At 31.8% G+C, this 21963-nt stretch overlaps 1 protein-coding gene across 4 annotated transcripts in view; it reads left to right on the top strand.

The window, feature by feature from the left end:
* Tmep (Transmembrane endosomal protein) overlaps nt 1–21963 on the top strand; it is a 37206-nt gene that overhangs the window by 6821 nt on the left and 8422 nt on the right. For 2 of the 4 annotated variants that reach the window (XM_085959580.1, XM_085959581.1), the window contains exons 2-7: nt 797–977; nt 7452–7617; nt 10526–10743; nt 12728–12929; nt 13642–13880; nt 15025–15109. In XM_085959580.1, coding sequence (XP_085815706.1) covers nt 798–977; nt 7452–7617; nt 10526–10743; nt 12728–12929; nt 13642–13880; nt 15025–15109 — 1090 coding nt within the window. In that variant the 5' untranslated portion in view covers nt 797. Of the gene's footprint in view, nt 1–796; nt 978–7451; nt 7618–10525; nt 10744–12727; nt 12930–13641; nt 13881–15024; nt 15110–17205; nt 18346–21963 lie in introns of those variants that run through there. The other 2 variants (XM_085959583.1, XM_085959584.1) reach the window with 2 other exon arrangements.

Genomic DNA, 21963 nt, shown 5'->3' on the forward strand with positions numbered 1-21963 from the left:
TATATGAACGGTTTTTTCCTCATGATCTCACATTTAATGATAAAAAGGAGATAAATTATCATCAATTTACAACGCGGTCAGTGAAATTCCACTTTCTATTAACATACACTTGTAGTAGGTACCTATGGTTAATATGGAAAGTGTTGTTTCCTTCAAATATCTTTATTATATTGATTGATTTAAGTTGCCATTTCTATAGTAATATGGACTTAATAAACTACCACTATTGTGCTCACTAACCCTACGAATTTACTTATTACTATTACTACGAATTAGACTACAAAATTTTGAAAGAAAATATTGAAATCAACCTTTTTACCACCAGCCAAATTTTACTAGGTGGATCTAGGCCAATTATTTTTGGAATAAATCACGTAAGAAATACGCATAGAATGACGAAAAATTATTAAACCTTACCAAATTGACACGTTTCTCTGTTTATGGGTCAACATTTTTACACTAGAATAATAAATATTGGCTTGAAAATATATGAACCTTGTTATGACGCCGAAAAGATCTCACGAATTAATTCGCTTATGGCCTGACAGTACAAAAAACTTGTGTGTGTAAAAAATGGATGTGTAATAAAGTTGTATTAATTTTAGTAAATAAACTCTTGTAAAATTTACTATAATATTAAATCTAGCTGTAGGTCCTTTTTTTCCCCTTTAAAATCTTTAGTAGGTTAATCATATATATCCCATAAAATTTATTAGTTCTATTGGTTTTAGATGTGGGAATAGTCATGAATTTATTGTATAGTTTATTAAATGTTGTATTTTTTGTTTGATGTCAGGATGAGTACAACGGAGGCAACGGCTGTGGCGAACGTGACGAGTGGTATCACCATCACAACCACCATGACGTCGCATCTTCTGCCGCAGGCCATCTACGAGCCCGTCTTCCTGCAGACCAAGGCAGCGCAAGGCATTGCTGGACTCTTCGTGTGGACTGCCCTTTTCATCACATGCCAACAGGTTTGCTACCACTAAACCACTGATAATGATACCATTAAAAATAATGAATTTGCTGTTCATGCTAGGATTCCAATACATCCCTTGATAGATGACGGGGGTGGCTCAATTTATTACTTTGCTATGAAAATGACTGTTATTGAGTGACGATTTTTTTAAAATGTTTTTATAATGCCTAGTCCAGACGAAGATACATCTGTCAGTAAACAAATTAAACAGATGTTTGCAAACATCTATCCCAACACAAATGCTGTGCACAATATTTGAAATTCAACAAACGTCCAAATCTGCAAACTGCAAAATCAAATTAAATGTTATTTGGAGAGTTACACTGCAGAAATTTGTGCGCTTTAATCAAAACAATATTCCACAAGATCATATTATTGTGTTGCTACCTTCGATGAAACAGTAAAATTTCCTTCAAATATGACCACACTTGCTTGTTTATACATTTGCATATTATGTTTTCTATCCACGGCGGAAACCAAATAAATGTGGTCATTTTTATAAAAACATTGTTTGCAAATGTTTGTGAATAGTTTTTATGTATGTATCTTGGTTTGAATTAGGCATTAGACTCAGACTACAAAGGCCAGTTGGTGCAACATGTCGCAATGGCTGGTGAATACGCTAACCACCAGACATTTTCGACAAACAGTGATCCCATCTTACCGCCGTGCGGCATCATGTATATCTTAGCGGTACCTCCTCTCGATCCTGCTTCTTCTATCTTCTACCTACCCAGACAGTATGTACTTCACGCGAACTGCGTATGGTTATGCCTACCAATTAGCCATTGCAACAATGTGTTGTAGCGATTGACCGTCATAATGGGCACAAGCTTCAAAAGCAATTGTATTGCTGAATTAGTGCATCCATAATAACGGAAGCTTATTAAAAATATGCAACAGTTGCTTGCTACTCAATATCGACATGTTCAAAAGAGTCAGTTGGCCTTATCATATAAAATGTTTATACATAGCTGCATACAGAATATTTGATATTAAAGGCATTTTAAAGATCTAGACAAAATTATAATCCAAAAGAGTTAAGGATAATCAAAGATTTAATGCAAGCCTAATTCAAGACCTTTTAGTATAATGTCCATAATATCCGTTGACTTATTGATTGAATATTCCGTATAATAATCCATTTTTTAAACAGTTTTAAAGCTTATCAAACTCACAAACAACTTTCACAGAATTTATAACAATAAAATAAAAAGATTTTGACCCATCATGTGGACAACAGTGCTGCCATATGTTAGTTTTTAAATTGAATTTTTATATTGTTTTACATAAAGGCTTGTGCTATTTTCAAGTTAAACACTTATTTAAATGTCAACTAGCTTTGCCACTGAACATGGTTGTTGGAAAAGTCATGACTGTTTTTGGGAAGTTTTCTTTTTTTCACTTATTTCGCACCCTCGCAACTAAACCGCCACAAGTCCAAATTTACGTGTTTTGAGTTAATTACTACATTTCATTGTCTATCCTTCATAGTATATGTACCGAAAATTTCATATCTCTAAGACAGTACAAAAATGCGTAAAAAAGTAAAAACTTCAAAGCTGATTTTCTCTGTTTGACGTTTTTTGGATTGTGGCAGTTTAGTTGTGAGGGTGCGATTTAGTCATTGACAGGGTACTATCCTTCAAGTGCTTTTAAATAATATACCCAAATAGAAAGCACCAATAGCAATTATTCAAGTATTTTTTTATACTTTCTAATGAATAGGTTCCTTTGTAATGCGTAAATAAAATCAGGCATCTTCTCATTAATTATTTTCCCATGTGAATTTAAAATAACATAAATGTGGTTACAATTAGTGTTATCTTATTTTAATTACCCTTAATAATCAGATATGATTTCATTTATAAAAACCTACTCTCAATTTCTTATCTTAAATGTGCAGCTGCAAATAAGTATCGCTCTAAATATTCAACAACAGTTTTACATGTAGACCTAAGCTTTAATCACCTACTTAATAAATGATATTTATATACCAATTTGCGGGTCTAAATCAATTATGTATTACTTCTGCACTCCTGGCATTTTTCATAATAATATTTTATTATTATCACACCCTTGGGTCTCGATAATAGAAAATTTTCTGACCCAAGATCTAGAATATCAATTTTCAATACTTATCAATCATAATATAGTATATTTTCTAATGAAAACAAACTGTTCAAGGAAGATTTTTATCACAGTAATTACACTCATTATTGCGGTTTCGGTTTCTTTATCTGTCTTTTGTCAGACAAAAGATTACTTCCGATATGGAAATGTACACAATACACTTCAATGTTGCATTACAAAATATTGACTTATCTATTACGAATCAATCATAATAAGCTGTCAAATTTCAACAAATGAAAACTTTTATTGAACCCATTGGAGACAGGTTTGATTTTGCAGGAACACTTACAAAGCCATACCGATAATGGTACTAAAATTGATATAACTCCTTGTACTAGCAGAAATGTTTTTCTGCAAACTATATAATATCGTCACTGTTCTGGCAGAAGACACTAATTCGAAAAAATGACATTTGAGTTAGTACCAAAATGTTCCTTATTTCAAACTTTACCGTCTGGAAACCTTCTTAATAAATAAACAGTCTTTATTTGAAAGTCATCCTTTTTACGATTACTTAATAAACTCACATGATAGACCATTATTTCAAACTTTTTAATAACTTCAAAGTCAAACTACTCAAAACTAGTATTCTCCAGTTAGTGTGTTCTGCCAGAACAGAGACGATATATGGCTACTCATAAAAAAACTCATGCATATATCTATCATAACTAGATCCACTGAATTTACCCCACTATGGGGATTAGGCCAAAAGTGGCTTCTAATAGTCTTATAACAAGGAGTTGGCTGGCTCTCGTGGTGCAGTGGGTAAGGCGCTGGCCTTCCACCCGAGAGTTCTGGGTTCGATTCCCGGTCATGACAAAAACATTTATGTGTTTTTCTCAAAGCCTGGGTATTTGTGATTGTTCAAAATTACTAACAACCACCTTGTACGAAAAAGCAAGGACATGGTTATTAATAATTCTAAAAAAAAAAAAAAAATGCAGACATATATTAATATTATGTTTTATTTAAATAGTGATAGGTTTGTAACAAACATTTTACATGGTCCTATTTCTGAGAAATAATGACTCAGGTAACATTGTGCGCCGTGAATAACAAATGAGGTAGCACACATCGGTTGAATACCTGTTCAGGCGCCCAAATATGCTCCTTGGCAGTTTGGTTCTCTGAGCAATCTCGTTATATATACCACCGTCAATTATTGACATTTGTTAATACAATCACTGCTGATCTTTTAATTACCACATTTAAATAACACGTTAATTACATCTAATGGCCAACTACTCCAAACGCGCCAGTTGCAGTGTTAGCACTAAATGAGTTAACCTGCTCAATTTGAGTGCTATTGGTGAGGATCGCTTGTGGTTCAGCAAAGCAGTTCATTTTTATTTTTGTCTTAAGCATTATTATCTTTAACAGCCTACCTCTACCCTTTGTCACTGTCATTTATGGACAGTCTCTAATACTTAATGAAGTAATTTCTTCAGATACAGTTCATGTTATATCTGCATGCCATTATTACATTGGCCATTAGTTTAAAATTCTAGACATGTCTAATGTTTATAATTCTTATCTATTTCACATTGTTATCTGTCACCCTAACATATATCATTATCTTGTATCCTATAGCTGTTCAGGTTCATTATGTATTTTCATACTACATTAATTAATTAGTATATTATTATAGGTACTTATGTAAATATTTATTTCTGATATAGGTAGAACACACTTAACGCTACATTCATTTTCATACAAACATTAGTGACAGACTTTTGTTGATTAGGTTTACGTTAAGTACTTGGATTGCATTATGTATTTTGTAGTAACAATAAAAAAAAATTTTTACTGACATCTGTTGGTTGAACCTGCAAATTAAATTTTCAAAATTAAAAATGTTCTTTTAGGAGAGTTTTAAATTTAACATCATTATGTCAATTGCATTAGGATATATATATATTTAAGAAAGGGCAAAACCTTACAGCCAATTATCTCGGGGTATCTTAAAAACATCACTTGATCTACATATAAGTAATATAATATGCATAGTTTTGTCCACTAATACTGCCCTCATAAAATTATCTTAACCGACACTTTTGTGAAAATGGAGTGAAGACAGGAAGTGTTTTACAATAATGCTTACGAAAATATTGATATTTTTAAAAATCTATCTGAATAAATAGCTCTTGGTAATGTCATAATGTAAGTCCCTGCCGACTTATTATTTATATATGGGGTGTGAGGCATAGAAAAGGCTATCTAATATATTATTTTTATTATTTACCCTGCCGAAACCGAGAGATGATTTTTTTCAATTCATTTTGAAAAACCGCACATATACGCTGCGGACATACCCAATGTGCGTATAGCATGCATAAGTGGGAATTAAATCCCTCTCCGTATTTTTAGTATGGAGAAATTCAAACTGCTTAGCATGTTATTGAGACCTACAGCTTGTATACCTTCGCCGGGGGAGTTTCTGCCATCCACCAAGCTGATGAAAATGTTCTGGCACGATTTGAAGCTCAACCGTTTCTTGTCTGTTTCTTGACAATATGATTTTATATTTGTTTTCTATTTTATAGGCACCAAAAATTTTTGTAGTCATAACAAGAAATTTGCTCAAAATACGTGTTAAAAAAAATGATAACTATAAATACATTTTGGCACGTTATACTGTCTTGACTCGTTACGCAAAAAAATACTCTTGATCGTTTGTTTATTTCAAATTAAATTACATGACGATTGGTGCATAATACTTTACGCGCTTCTCGCTTATTATGCACAAATAATACAGTTGACTAAACAAGCGAATTTATCAAAACAACACAAATATGTCAGAAATGCATTTTTATTGTCTGCCAATAAATTCACTTGTTGGATGATGTAATTAAAATTGTTTATTACTTGTATAAGCATTATTTCGAATTGTGGTTCTTCATTTATGACATTTATGTAAACGCATATCAATACGCAATTTCTAAGTCTGATATCAAAATAGTATCAATATATTTTTTAAATATATTCCATTTTCTCATTATTATTCTCATAGCTTTTCCTTATCAGAACAGGTTTATTGCGTCTACGGCTGTTGAAATGTTCCAATATTATTGTCGTAAAATTTACATTTTCCATAATGAATAACATTTTAAGGCTGTCTGTTTACGATTAGTCCAATATAAATAACAAGTATATTATTCTAAGCTTTCCTTTTTTATCAGTTGCTGTCATTTAATAATTCAGATCCACTATTCAATGAAACTTTTTTCTATATACTAAATTAATACTTATATATATTATTTTCAAAATCTGCACATTTAATTAATAATGCAGTAAGTACCTAAGTATCTATCTGACTGTGTTTATATTTGTGTGTTTACAAAAAAATACACCTATAATGAGCAAGTGGTAACATATCGTCGCCCCAAAAGTAAAAGGGCACTTGTGCAAAAATAGATTTTTGAGAAAAACGCTTTCTATATTTTTGTTGAGTGAAAAAGATCGTGCGGAGGTTATTTCTTAATATTTTGAAATAAAATTCAGAGCTCGAGTGACTTATTACTCAAAGATTGAAATGTAATTTTTTTTATTTTTCATACCATCTTTGTGAAGATCCTCGTCACGAAGGCCCTTTTTTCTGCAACAAAATCTTTTTTTTATATACAAAGGCCTTCACATAATTAAAAATAATTACACATAGTACCCTTTCTTATATTATTTTTGTAACCACTGCACATAGACTGGCAAAATCACATGTACATGTTACGTTTTTATTATACGTTAATAATTGAAGATTAGTTTACAAAAATACTTACACAAGTGACCTTTATTTTCATTCGTAAATTATGATTTCATGGATTTAGCTCCACAAATGCCATTTTGCCTAAATGTAGAGAAAAAAATTACGAAAAAACTACATTCATAACTCAAAACTGTAAAAATGTCACAAGTGCCCTTTTGCTTTTGGGGTGACGATATCTGCTTAAGAAGTCGTAGGTCTCTGGTTCCAACTCCAGGCTCAGCAAATTCACACGTTATTTTTTAATGTGTCTATGGTTCCAGAACATATACCTAATAGGTTGAGCGAATGATTAACATCCATTACACAAGTTAGAAAAAAGCAGTCAAGATCCACGTCAGATTGTAGAACCAATGAAAACTATTTATTTTCCAACACCTCATACTACATGAAATAAAGGTGCTGATATATATTATTTCACTGTTTTCATTTTAATAATTGAAATATGGTATACACCAATTGCATCTAAAACGGCAATACAGCTATTAATCTCCTGTATTACCATTCTTGAGCTTAAAATGAAGATCTGCAGAATGTTTATTATGATTAATTGTGTTATTGAATTTTTTAAAATTCCAGATATACCAGCACCTGCGGTGGTACAGCAATCCTGCAGAACAGCGTTGGATCGTGAGGATCCTCTTCATCGTCCCCATCTACGGATGTTACTCTTGGGTCTCACTGCTTTTCTTCAACAGCGACTCCTACTATATTTATTTTTTCACTGTGCGAGACTGCTATGAAGGTAATTCAACATTTATCTACTTACAAAACACCAATAAACCATGCTAAAATCCTCGAGTAAAGAATGGTCATCTATGATTAATGAAAGGGTTACATTGGTATCCCTTCAACCATTATATAGAAAATAATATCATCGTACATAGAAAAACATTGCCAATCATCATTGGATCTTTATAGACCTACTGAGCTTAAAATACATTTATACAGAATTTCGAGTCATATAGATGTTTTTTTTTTTAGATAAATCAATGTTTTTTTTATATTAATATAAAATACATTTAAAACAATGAATTATTCAAAAATATTTTGCATTAGAGAAAACTTACTAAATTTTATTTTATTGATAAAAATAACCATAAAATAATATGTGATAATAATCCTTCAACGTTTTCATATTTTACATATATATTTTTTAATGTGATTAATTAAAACACTTTGCCTCTGATATGCGGGAGATTGATGTTAAGATGATGTTTTAAGCTGGTTTTAAGCTGGCATCTCGGCAGCGTTTCCTATATATTATCCGCAGTGAATTTGTTAATTGTAAATATCCATAATAATAATAAAAATACAAAAACATTTCTAAAATAAACTCAATGGTAGCACTCTAAAAAAACATTCCAATTAATATTTTTCCCAGCATTAATACTGCGTGCGAAAGGAAGAAGGCGTTAAGTCTTAAATCGCTACTTTCAGGACAGCCAAAAGAAGATTATATTTATAGACCATTTTGTATGGGAACTCCAATGTTTCTGTATGGAATTTAGTAATTCAGAGGTGTTGATTTGACTTATCATTTTTCTCATTTGTGCAATTTGTATTATGGTTCATTTTAATTATTAACTCATTTTTTGATTTTTAAGACTTTTCGCCCTCTTCCTTTCGCCCACAAAATATATCCATAAAAAACTGAAACTACTTTTGATTAATCAGTAATAATTATACCCTGCCAATGTACAAGTAAATATTTGAATCGAAATGTATATTATATAACCCTTAAATTTTATTGTAAACAACTCAAGCGTAGCTGAAAATAAGTGATATTATACCAGTTTGGTTGGTTATAATTTTTTTTTTACTGAAAATGAAGTCAGTCACTACAACTGAAACTGAAAGGTCTTTGAGCCGAAAGGGGGTCAATTTTTAAAATTGTAAATATATTTTATACAAAAAGCTTGCCTATCATAATATACATATTTATCACTCACATCTTCATATTGTTTTATTTTGAAGAGCTATAATGCATTCAAGATAGATGTGGCCTTTTAATTACAATTTCGACCTACAAAAAACCAGAAGCGTGACTTAATGACGAATTGAAATTTAAATAATGCCAGCGTATCTCGAATCTACTCTGGCTCACTGGCTTGACAACAATGATGCTGCATCATGGTAAACTGACATTAATATGCAACCATGGATTCATTCTTTGGCCATTGAATGATGCTTCTCCATGCTTACTAAATCAGTACAGTATGTATGCATATTATGTATTCATTTGTCAAGAAAAGTATCAACAGACTTGTTTGTTACAATTTAACATTTCAGTTTTACCAACCGAATATAATTAATTACTTACACAAAAGTTTCTCAACTCTCAGATTGATCTTTGTTAAACTTTTATAAATCAAATGACATGACTGACAATTTTATAAAAATTAACAATAGACAAAACTTAAAAGCATATCAGAAAGTTGGTTGACTTATAAATGATAATAATGTTTATTTTTTGTCATCCAGGATTGTCAAATTTTTATAATCAGAGCATGCTTTGAATACCTTGATGTGAGATAAACAATTAATAGGAAAAATTAAAGGTACAGTTCGGTTATGAGGAATACAGCGGAAAACACCTTTTGAAAATACCCGATATATTGGATTATTTGTTAGATTTACCTAACCTAACCTAACCTAAACTAACAAATAATCCAGTATATCGGGTATTTTCAAAATGTGTTTTCCGCTGTATTCCTCATAACCGAACTGTACCAAATTAAATGCTAAACATAATATGGTTTTGGAAAATATTCCTCAGCATGGGGACACATAATAAAAATTCAAAATTACACAATAAATTTGACTAAACATTTTACTTTTTACATAGCAATGTGTTATCATTATACCGTTAATATTACTAGCGTAATACCCGTTTACATGTGCATGGATTTACTGCTGACAATATGTATTATCGTGCAAGTTGCATGATTGCATGCATGAATAAAAAAAGTTCAGAAGCTTCTGAATTTTCACGTGACTGTTGGGATTGTTCGATACCTGCGCCTGCGCAGTGGAACGATAGTGACGAACCTGCTGGTAAAAAAATTAACTACACCACGCAGACTCATTTTGAGGTTAACAGATTTTCACAACCTGTCAAATAGTACTATAAAATGACACCATTGCTTCTCGCTTACTCTTGAATAATGAGATTGGTGAGACAGTCAGCACTTTTATGTGTAAACAGTTATTATTGGGATAGTTTAATATACACACTATTGCTGCAAGTAAATCCATGCAGTGTACAGGTGCTGTACAATACAATAACTCGCAGACAGCATGTGAAATGGCACTAAGTGATAATTGTGAATGTCAGTTCCAATGGTGTTGCAAGTAGAAAAAAAATGAAGCCAAAATACGGTCAATAGTATTACAAGTGACATACAATACTTTTCTCTGTTTTTGGATCAATCCATGCAGTAAATCCATGCACATGTACAGGCGCTATAATAGTAGGACAGCAATGTCCCATCATAAAAGATGTACCTAGAATGCCATATCATTGAATGAGCATAACAATGAAACTATTTCATGACAGGTACTGTCAATTTCTGCTTGGCATAAATCACAACAAAAATTGTCTTTGATTACATTCAAATATCCATTAATAAAAATGTGCCATTTCCTTTCAGCGTTTGTGATATACAACTTCCTGTCGCTGTGCTATGAGTACCTGGGCGGGGAAGGCAACATAATGTCGGCGTTGAGAGGACGGCCCGTGCGTAGTGCAGCGGGCCGCTGCCTGGCCGGGGACACCTACACCATCGGTTCCCTCCGCTTCTGCAAGCGTGCCACGCTGCAGTTCTGCCTTGTCAAGCCCCTCTGCGCCTTCATCATCATATTCCTGCAGGTATGGATGCAGTACAATTTTCTGTGATTTATTCCACTCCAAATCTTCTACCATGTAGACCTCCAAACCATGGAAGTTTCTTAACAGACTTCTTATGAGTATTGATTATCAACTATTCGTGTAAGGTTATCATAAGATCGATCCACATACATCTTATTCATATACAGAAACTATATGACCATCGTCTAAGACCTAAGACTTCTTACTAAATGATCATTTAGCGTTTAATGTGAAAAATAAATTTTAATTGTCATTATTTTACATAACTCCCAAGTACCGCATTAATACAGATTAATTGGTTATAATATTATGTTTGTATTTTTTAATTCATAGCTATAACTAGTGTTACCTAACAGCGACGAAGGGTGGAGGTAGGCTATGGAGATCTGAAAAAAATAGTGCACACTAATCTTTGTAAAGTCAGTAAATCTTACATAATTTTATATATTTTATAGATAGAAAAATATCTTTTATCTGTGTACTAAGTATGGTTTGGTTAGGCAGGGTTTAATTGAATATTAAAAACTAACCAACACCATCTGCAATTTGTATTCTTAGTTCAATGAAAACCAATAAGTAAGACTGACAAAGTTTAGTGTGCACTATTTTTGTCAGATCTCCACAGTCTACCTTCACCACTGGTAGAGGAAATATAGATTCTTTTGGTATTGCGGCCATGATGAAATCACTTTGGAACGGTGCTTGTTTATGAAATTAACGACACCAACACCTAAATGAGTTGCCTACACTGCCACAAGAATCTGACACCATTCTACCTAATATGATATTGTTGGTGTAACTGCAATATCATGACCATTTTTAAAAATGTTCAGGAGAGGCAAAAAACCCTATTACACATTATTATGCGGACTTGCTTACATATAATTTCATAATATAATATATCTGTAATAACAATGTTTTTTGTCATCATATTATGATTCATCCGCTGTATGGTTTATGGTTCTATTGATTGAAAAAACCATATGTGAATGTTGCCCAACCAGCATACCGATCAAAAGCACGATGCACCGATCTCTACTCAACTGTGGGTATATTTTAGTAAGACTTTCTTATTCAAATTTGTAGGTGTGAGCGATGTTTGCCTCATTGACATTTTGACCTAATGAAATTGGCACTAAGTGCCCCTTACATGACATTAATTTTATTATCGTTATGGGTATTGACTATTGACCACAGTTATTAAAAGACAATATGACATAATAAATGAACATCTTGTCAACTGACTTTATATACATGGATGATATTGATCAATAATTTTTGATTTTTATAAGAAATTTAAAACAAATAATTTACAATTTTAGTAATATGCATTCAAGGTATTTTGGAAACCTTTGATTGTTAACTTAAATATAATCACGGTCTGCATACTTTAGTTCAATTTAAAAACAAATTTTAAACGAATTGTGTTTATTTTTTTGTTTTAGTCTCGCAGAATTTAGCAATTGCCATTGAGATTTTACATTCAAATGAGAAATCAACTCAGACACTCTTGTATAGAATTAAAATACTGATTAATCACAGAAAGGGTTGTTCGATTGCATTACAAATTCAGGAATTATTTGACTGGGTAGTTTCTATATTATGTATAATGTTAAATAATTTTTGTATCTAAATTAATTAATATTATTACATACCATGAACAAAAATTAGCATCATTAACTCAAAGCCTTGTTGATTGTTTCCATATAAAACTAGGGTATTGTTAATCTTTGATCTCACAGAGATGTCAATAATATAGATCTCCCAATCTCGTATAAAGACATGACTTCTCCAGAGTCAAAATGTCAATATTTATTCAACTATCAAACACTCAAACCGGTTAAACTTAGCATTGATTTTTCTAAACTATGCTATATATAAAGTATTGGGTAGAACTTTCAATTAGTCGTATATTTATTATATGTGTCAAGTTTGAGGCTGCTTACTCCAGATGATTAATGGAATATTTATTTATTGAATACAGGCCGCAGGACATTACCACGATGGTGATTGGAGTCCAGATGGTGGCTACATCTACATTACTGTCATCTACAACGTGTCTGTAAGTCTGGCTCTATATGGCCTCTTCCTGTTCCTGGGAGCGACCCGCGAGATGCTCACCCCCTTCGATCCCGTACTGAAGTTCTGCACCGTCAAAAGCGTCATTTTCCTCTCCTTCTGGCAAGGTAAAGCTACAGTTTTCTCTTTAAACTTTAAATCTCAATTGTTAGTTATTAGGTATACACTCAACCACTATTAAAGCCTCACTACAGATATCACAGTCACAGGTTCCGGATCTAACTAGTACTTCCACATTTTGTGTTATTGGATGGTTGATAAAATGTGGAAATCAAATCCCTAGGTTGATGATAATTGTTTGTATAAAAATAAATGTAGTTCGACTTCTTCTCGTGCTTCCAAAATGAGGTCAGGTGATTGATTGGTAACAATAAAAACTGTCATAATATACTTTGATATAATGTGGTGACCTGATTACCTGATAATTTATTATTGGACTTTCAAATCATTTTTGTTACGATTACTGCAAAATTTTCAGTGTTATTTTTCATTATCAACTAATATACAATCAACTATGGCTACATACAGATTTTTATAATTTAAACTAACGTTTACATTGACCTCCAACATAATGGCTGCAAACCCATCATCAGAGTGATCTATCGAAATCTAAAACTAAATATTGAAACATAAATCATTTCAATTTTTCTCTCAAAAGCTGAATCAGGATGGTTGTGGAAACAGCTGAAAAAATCTTCTCTGTCCATTTGTCTGTAGTCTAAAACAGTTGTTATCATGACGGGCGTTCTACCAGCTGTACTAACTGGGGCCAAATGGGATGTTATTATGCAGTGGTTAATAAACCAATTGTATGTATAGGTGTCGCGTTGGCCGTCCTGGAGAAAGCGGAAGTTATCTCTCCGTTGATAGACGCGGAGGGCGTCCCCACAACGGCAGGAACCGTGTCTGCCGGCTACCAGAACTTCCTTATCTGCATTGAGATGCTGGCGGCTGCCATCGCTCTGCGCTACGCCTTCCCCCACCAGCCCTACGCCAGGGGTCTCCACTCCGACTCGCATCGCTCTGTCACTATGCAGTCTATATCCAGCAGTCTCAAGGTAATTACTTTTACTGATTATTTCAACACTCTAGAATTCTCCGCAATGTATTTCCAACATCAATCATTAGCATAGAGTTTGGAATATACTAGGAGGCATGTAAACTTTTTGTATTCCAACATTAATTAAAAAACTATTTCAATGTTTAAATATATAAATTCTTAAAATAGGGTCTGCTTAACTCATCCGGTGTACTTCCTTGTACCTATCTAATTTAAATTTTTTGTATTTACACATTTCTACTGTTTAATAACTTACCATCTATCTCTATACTGATCTATCTCCTTTTTTATGTAATACGGTTTTATATTTCCTTGTTTCTAAATGTCATGTTGTGTACGTCTTAAACTTATAATTTGTAATGTCCACAATATGTTAAAAATAAATAAATAAATTGAAATTGGTATTTATAGACAAATTTATATTATCTGCATTGGCAGCATTATTTGTAAATATAAAATAAAATCACCACCAGTTTTGACATTTTGCTTTGGTTACTTACATACATTTTATTGAAGACATTCCATAATTATTGAAGACATTCCATAAAACACCTGAGAAACAAAAAATCTTGAAAAAATATGGTGCCTGGCAAAAGTCGCACCCGCATTCATCAAATTTCAAGATTTTTTGTAATACGTATGTTATTTATTATTTCCGAATTATGTATATTCAATTAAGAATGTTGCATTCTTAAATCTTGTGAATTTTACGCTTGCAACCCTAATTTGCAAGTACGAGAATGTCACAACAAAAGCAATCTTCGTTCCATAATCTGCATACACAGTTTAATAATTTTGTTACTTTGATTAAAATTACAAAGATGCCTGTACTAAAAACATCCATGAATAAGGCGGTTGGATTAATACCTCAATGACTAAAGCACTTGCTCAGCAAGCGAAAGATGTGTGTGAAACCTACTTCGTTCAAAATCTTTTCTCAAAGTTTCTAACAGGTACAAATGTGTTTCTGAGTTCAAATTACTCTCCTTACTATAGTAATTAGTTCAATCTCTTTGAAATGAAACATTTTTTGCGAATACCACATCTTATTCAAATTTTTTTGATTATCGTTCCGTAGCCAAAAATTATGTACGGCTCTACGTACTATGTAATATTCATTGGGCTATTCTCCGTGCTTACAGGAAACCATGAACCCTAAGGACATCATGACAGATGCCATCCACAATTTCCATCCCCAGTATCAACAATACACTCAATATAGTTCCGGTAAGTCGTACATTTCTTTTATACTGTTTTTTCCACCAAACATTTCACTGCATATTATTAACCTTCGCTTATATGTAGCCGATTTTTAATCACAGTCGTTTATTTAAATTGTCATTCGTTGTCACATGTTTTTATTTTTACACCGAAACACAAAAACACAATTTTTTGTTTTGTAGCAATTATAGTGTAATCGTTATGTACGGGATTTAAATATAAATTACTAATAAATTTTTTCAAATATTGTCATCTTTTCAACCTTGAATAACCGGGAAACACTATTATAAATTTAATATCATGTTGTCATTATGGAGCCAAATTATTTTGTGATGGTAAATTATAAAGCATTGTAAATAAATTAGCATTGTAATTAAAAGAGCTACCCTCATTTCCGGCAGACAGATTGAGGGAAGTGAAGTCATATCGGACTTAGACTTATGCAGATTGTCTGCGATACGGAAAGAGCCGTATACTGCGTTGAAATTTTGTTATCGGTTAAAGGAAACTGGCAATGAGGCTTAATTGCCTAACCTTAATAAAAAAATCAGTATTTTTAATCTAATATTATTTATATTATTAATAATTCACTTTGAATAATTTTTTTTTAATGTGTCTAATTATGATATATTGCTATAGTGCCCACCACAATGAAGTTTCTGTTTATTGCAATGGTTCGGTTGCATAGTGATATGTAGTATCATTCATTGACTATCATTAGCGACACTGGTGACATAATATACATGCCTTATAAAATCAAGAAGATAATGATGCATGATCTATACGAAATTGCGGATTTTTGAAGCTGATAATAATCACGTTTGATGATACTCTACATCTCATCTGATCAGCCTACATTATTAATGAAAGAATATATTGTAATCTTTACATTGTTAGGTGTCAACGCCTCTATCAGAAGATGTAACCATTATCGATCAAAATTCTTTCATTCACAGTAATGCATGGAAACGAAATATTGTCATTATCTTATCATATAATATTATACATACACAATATTTCATACCATACACATTGCATATTTTACTAATTAAATTTAAACATTGTGAATGCGTACTATAACATGATTCGGATGCTTGAACATTTTCATTATTATTATAGAGGCACACATTGAGCTATGAAACATTTTAATTAGAAATACATAATAAAACATTTATTCAAATTTAAAAATCAAAACATATTTTTTCTGATATCTAAATCTATCTATTGTATGTTACCATCTATTTAAAAACACTTGTGTATATTACATAAATATTTTCTACATTTTTACGTCTTTCTTTTAAACGATTTAATAAAATATTTAACTTACAACTTTATAATTTAAAATATTTAAATATTATCAATTTCCTATTATGAAGTTTTATAATATGATAGATTTGATGTCATTATGAACTGCCCACAAATTTCTTACAAAATATTTATTTATTGCATGGAAAGTGTATTTAGAATAATTAAATAATTATTATAAAATTAGGGTTAACCATAGAGAAGATAACAACTAAGGAAATTATATAAATGTACATAATATGTACTTTTTCATTTGAGTTTTAAACATGGTAATATTCTTACAGTGCGCCAGTTGGATCATATTGTTACCAGCATGAATGTGATTTTATTTTAAATTTAAAATTTATATAATGATAGCAAAAACCTGTGGGCACAACTACAATTTTAAAAAAATGCTTTATGTTCTTGCATTCCTCCACTATGTCTTTTATCTTCTCGATGGGCTAAACAGATATCTGCACCTGCAAAAACACAGTTTTAAGGTAGTCATATTTTCTTTTCATTTAGCGCTGTGAATAAGTAACAGTGTTATTTATATTATGTAAACATAATTTGAACGCAATTTGTCCAACTATAGAAAAATTTTTATCTGTGCACCCATAATTTGAATTTTACTGTAATTTGAATATTGAAAAATGTCACTTCATTCAACTGTGTATTTGCAGGTGCACTTTTCTGACACCTCTGATATGTTGGTAGAATTTTTTTGCTTGTTCCGTCATCGATGTTGTCATTTGTTGTCGTCGGTGTCGTAAATCTGTTGTAAAAGTATCATTTTGTTACCGATTGTTTTCCAGACGTGACAACCAATCTGCCGTACGAAAAGCTTTAGGCTGCCATCGGAATGCGCATCAACTTGCCCTCCCCCCTAACTAAAAATAACCCTCATTGTTATGTACATCCTAAGAGCGTATAGCGAATGCTTCGTAACTCTTACTGCCTGAACAGAAATGCCTGCATGAGCGTAATAGATTATGTTACTTTTACAGTGTCAACGCCATAGACAATTAGCTGATTACGTCCTAACACTAATTATTTTAGTTGTCTATTATAGCGGTGTTGTAAATATCAAGCATATTTTGACAAAGTGTTGATCGATATTGTTTGCCTAGTGTAATTATTATTCATACAAAAAAATTTATATATTCTATGAAATCTGCAAGATGTGTTACAACTGATAAATTACCTATTTTAACAGAATTCATTTACAAGTCAAGCAAAAATTAAATTATTCCGTGTGCAGAAGAAAAAGGGAGATACGTCTTAATTATAAAATGAGTTGAATATGCCAAATTAACCACGATGAAAAATGTATGCTTAAATGAGAAAAAGACTACTCGTATCAACGGCCCTCGTAGTCCAGTGCATAAAGCACTAGCTTTTTATCCAGGGACTCCGGATTTGATTCCCAGTGACGTCACAATATATTATGATCATGTGATTTTCTCAAAGTTTGTGTGTTTGTGATTGTTTCACTTCTATTACTAACTATGTTACTGTTTCACTGCTTTCAATGCGTCTCAGTCTGTTTTATATAAAAAAAACATGTCTGATTAATAAACTTTAAACAAAAGTTCACATTCAAAATTTTTCATAACTCAAATCTTTTTCTGACTCCTGAAAAGTAGTAATTTTAGACTTATCTCCCTTTTTGTTTCGCACACAGAATAATTATTAGTTTTGTGTTATCTTGAAATATTTGCGCAATATTGCCACTTGATTTAATATGAATAAATATTTTTTCTATTCGAATTTGTCTTATTTAAATTTAAGATTTTACTCTCATTTTGCATTCAAAACTCATTTCTTGCATTGTCAATACATATAGTTGCCTATTAAAATTGAATACACTATAAGACTAATTAATATAACTATAAGGTTTTTTTTCCTACTGGTAAAATGAACATTTTTAAATACAACAACTCTTATAAATATATGTGGGTCTATTCTATGCTTATCGACCGCTAAAGTGATAAAGTGAAAAATATTATCAAATTTAGGGTAGGTTTGTATCAAAATATTAGCACTTATTGTAACAATTACACGAAGTTGGTTTTTATTGTTGCAATAAGTGCTATATTTTAACCTTTCTAACGCGGCAACTGACTTTAGTCAGCCTATACGCGCGAGTCATCCGCGCGTCAGCTGACTAAAGTCATTTCGATTTTCGTTTGCCTAGTACTCCTTTCGGCCAGGCGCGAATAATTCGAACATTGATTTAATTTATTCAGAAATCATCCTTCTCTTGACATCTGTCAATGGATAGCCTAAACTTTTGTTCTATCTAATTTAAATAAATATTTTTCGGGAGCGTGTCTTGAATAAAAAAATATCAGTCATCGGGCCAATTCAAATTTGCCGCGTATATAGTGTCTTATCGCTTCTTAGTGCATGTGCGTCGAAGACATTTGACTGACGTGTTTGTAACGATACGAGTTTGCGATATAATAAGTTATATTGTTTTTTAATGATTGAAAAACTATTTGGTGCGTAAACTGTTAAATAGAATATTCGAAATTTACATTGATCAAAGTGAATTTACAAAATATTTTTACAAAAGGAATGCTTTTGGAGATTGCATTCATTCGCCTATCTGCTATTATATTATCCGCGAGTAAATAGTTTCGGAAAATAATTTGAACAAGGTGTCATTTAAATATACCTAGGAGTCCGCGATTCAATATGTCTCTTTGTTTATCATTGATTAACATTTTTAAATACTATTTTCTGGTTATAGAATTAGGTGAAACAGACAAAAATTATTTATTTACCCTAGTTATCAGCCATTTATAAAGAAAAGACACGAACAATCAGATGCCCGTTCCCGCATAAATGCGGAAATTGTCGTATTACGCTACACCAGGTCCCGCGCTACTGAATTTTTATACACTGCGCGGCAAATCATCGTCTGCTGGTGTGAGACAGACACTTGAGAATTATTTTTTTCGTAACACTATTCAAAAGGGTTTGATTCATGACTACTATTTTTTTTTATGGAGAATTCTTCTTATATTTATAGTCGAAAATAACTCGAGTTACTTACTATCATGTCATTATAATAAAATAAGAGATTACCTATTCTAGTACCAGTGGGTCTATTCTATACTTATCGACCGCTAAAGTGATAAAGTAATAAATATTATCATACTTAGGGTAGGTTTGTATCAAAATGTTAGCACTTATTGTAACAATTACACGAAGTTGGTTTTTATTGTTGCAATAAGTGCTATATTTTAACAGCACCTATCTTGCTGCTGTTGAAATATCGCACTTATTGCAACAATAAAAACCAACTTCGTGTAATTGTTACAATAAGTGCTAATATTTTGATACAAACCTACCCTAAGTTTGATACTATTTATCACTTTAGTGTTCGATAAGTATAGAATAGACCCACAGGTTATTGAAGTAATATAATAAAAAAAAAAACAAATGAACTTGAAAATAAAATTGTGGTGACTATAAAGCATTTAGAAGTGCAAAAAGTGTTTGAAATTTAATATTTTACGAATTGTAATAGCCTAATAGGTATTCGTAAAATAAACCGTTTTGTTATAAACTATGTGTCATTCGATTCCATTCAGTTCGGGGTCAATGGTAGGTACAAACCAGGCACTGGTGGTAAGTACATTACTCTCAAATAGCCAGTAGTTCTCAAGGATGATTTATTTATACTCGACCTGCAGTGCTGCAATGTGTATGGGAGTTCAAATAAAAGTTACACAGTTTGAGATGTCCTGGATGCTATAAAAATGAGCTATTTATGACTGATATTTTTTTAACACACTCAACAAAAATGCTCATAAAAGTCATAAACCATATTATTATTCATTATGTGTATGACATATTTGTCGAAATCGTAGCCGTAGACTATAATACTGAACTGTTCTTACACTTGTTAATCTGTCATCGACGCATTAGTCCAGCACCATTTCGTAAGTGTCATGGCGCCGCTCGAGTAAGCCGGCATTTTTTCAATGAAGAAATCTTGTTCGTGATTTCTTATCAGTTTTAGGCGACGAATGTTTATTTTTAGAGTCACATAAAATATTAGGTTCTGTCATAATCATTTTTGAACTTGACTCCGATTTTTTACTACTCTATTTGTGTATGTTTGACTGACATTTATTACGATTTATTGATGCTTGAAATAACAACGCGCACTGTTGTACTAAGTCGGGATTCGTAACGCTTAGAAAGGGTTAACAGCACCTATCTTGCTGCTGTTAAAATATCGCATTTATTGCAACAATAAAAACCGGCTTCGTGTAATTGTTACAATAAGTGCTAACATTTTGATATAAACCTATCCTAAGTTTGATACTATTTATCAATTTAGTGTTCGATAAGTATAGAATAGACCCAATGGTGGAGAAAAGTGAATTGTCTTTTGATTTACCTATCATTGGTTAAAAAAATCTTATTGTTTTCAATGTCATTGTACCGATAATAACCAGTTCTATTTCAATACCACTTGTAAGATTTCTCAGTGTAGGGCTTTATTACGTTTCTTTGTTATTTCTTAATCAGTGTATCGGAACAATTTATGTGTAGCATCAGAAAATTAATGATTATCCGCAAATTTTACTTCTGTGTCTTTGAGACAATTCTCCATCGCCTTGTACAAAAGCAGCCATCAGTATCTTGTCGCCAATTTGACAACAACACTGTCACATAATATGCTTTATATTTTTCAACCTCCGCAAAAGATTAATTTTGTTCTTCTTTATTATTATTATTATTATTATTTTAGACTATTACCAGAAATTTGTGAAGAACAACTGAACTGGCCTCGCCAGATTATATTAATATTGTGATAATGTTTTAAACATTTTTTTTTTATTTATTTTGACTTTCCTTTTTTGTTCTTTTTTATGACTGGCAATACAGGAGTTATCTGCCTCATTTGTATTTAGTGTGTTACGTAGTGATTTAAATTTTGTTTAATTTTACTAAGTTTGATTTTGATCAACGGTTTAATAATGAAATAGAATATATCCATGCAATGCCTTCAGTGTTATTTTTTGAAGACTTCATGATTTTGTTGTATCTATATATTCTCATAAATTTATGAAACCCGCGTGGAATCCTTTCAAACTTTAATTAACCGATTAAAACTAATTGGGTGAACTTAGAGAAAGAAAAAAGTCTATATATTTTCTTGCTACATTTCTACATCAGGCTTTTATAATTTGACTCATTTTAGTTTGTATCAAAGATTTGTTTAGTTCACTACAATATTAATATTAACTCTGTATATAAATAAATTATAATTGTACTTAGAATTAATTTGTACTTTCATAATGATATATTTTACAATTCTAACCTGGACAGGCGGCTCCTACGGCAATAAGTCTGCATTTTTATTTCGATGGACCTACCATCATGTTGATTTTTCATAAATTTAAAATTTATTTGATTTTTCTTTGTTCTTCTGAGGCAACACTCTTTTCGATTAATTTTGGTCATCTTAATAATAATAAGAACCGTAGTCTCACTATTCTCTGTACATAATGTGTTTATCGCGAGTGAAAGATGTTATTCAATTACCTATA

Source organism: Rhyacophila brunnea, unplaced genomic scaffold (genome assembly GCF_057557595.1).
Source record: "Rhyacophila brunnea isolate RB1 unplaced genomic scaffold, BYU_Rbru_1.0 scaffold_9, whole genome shotgun sequence".
Taxonomy (NCBI): Eukaryota; Metazoa; Arthropoda; class Insecta; order Trichoptera; family Rhyacophilidae; genus Rhyacophila; species Rhyacophila brunnea.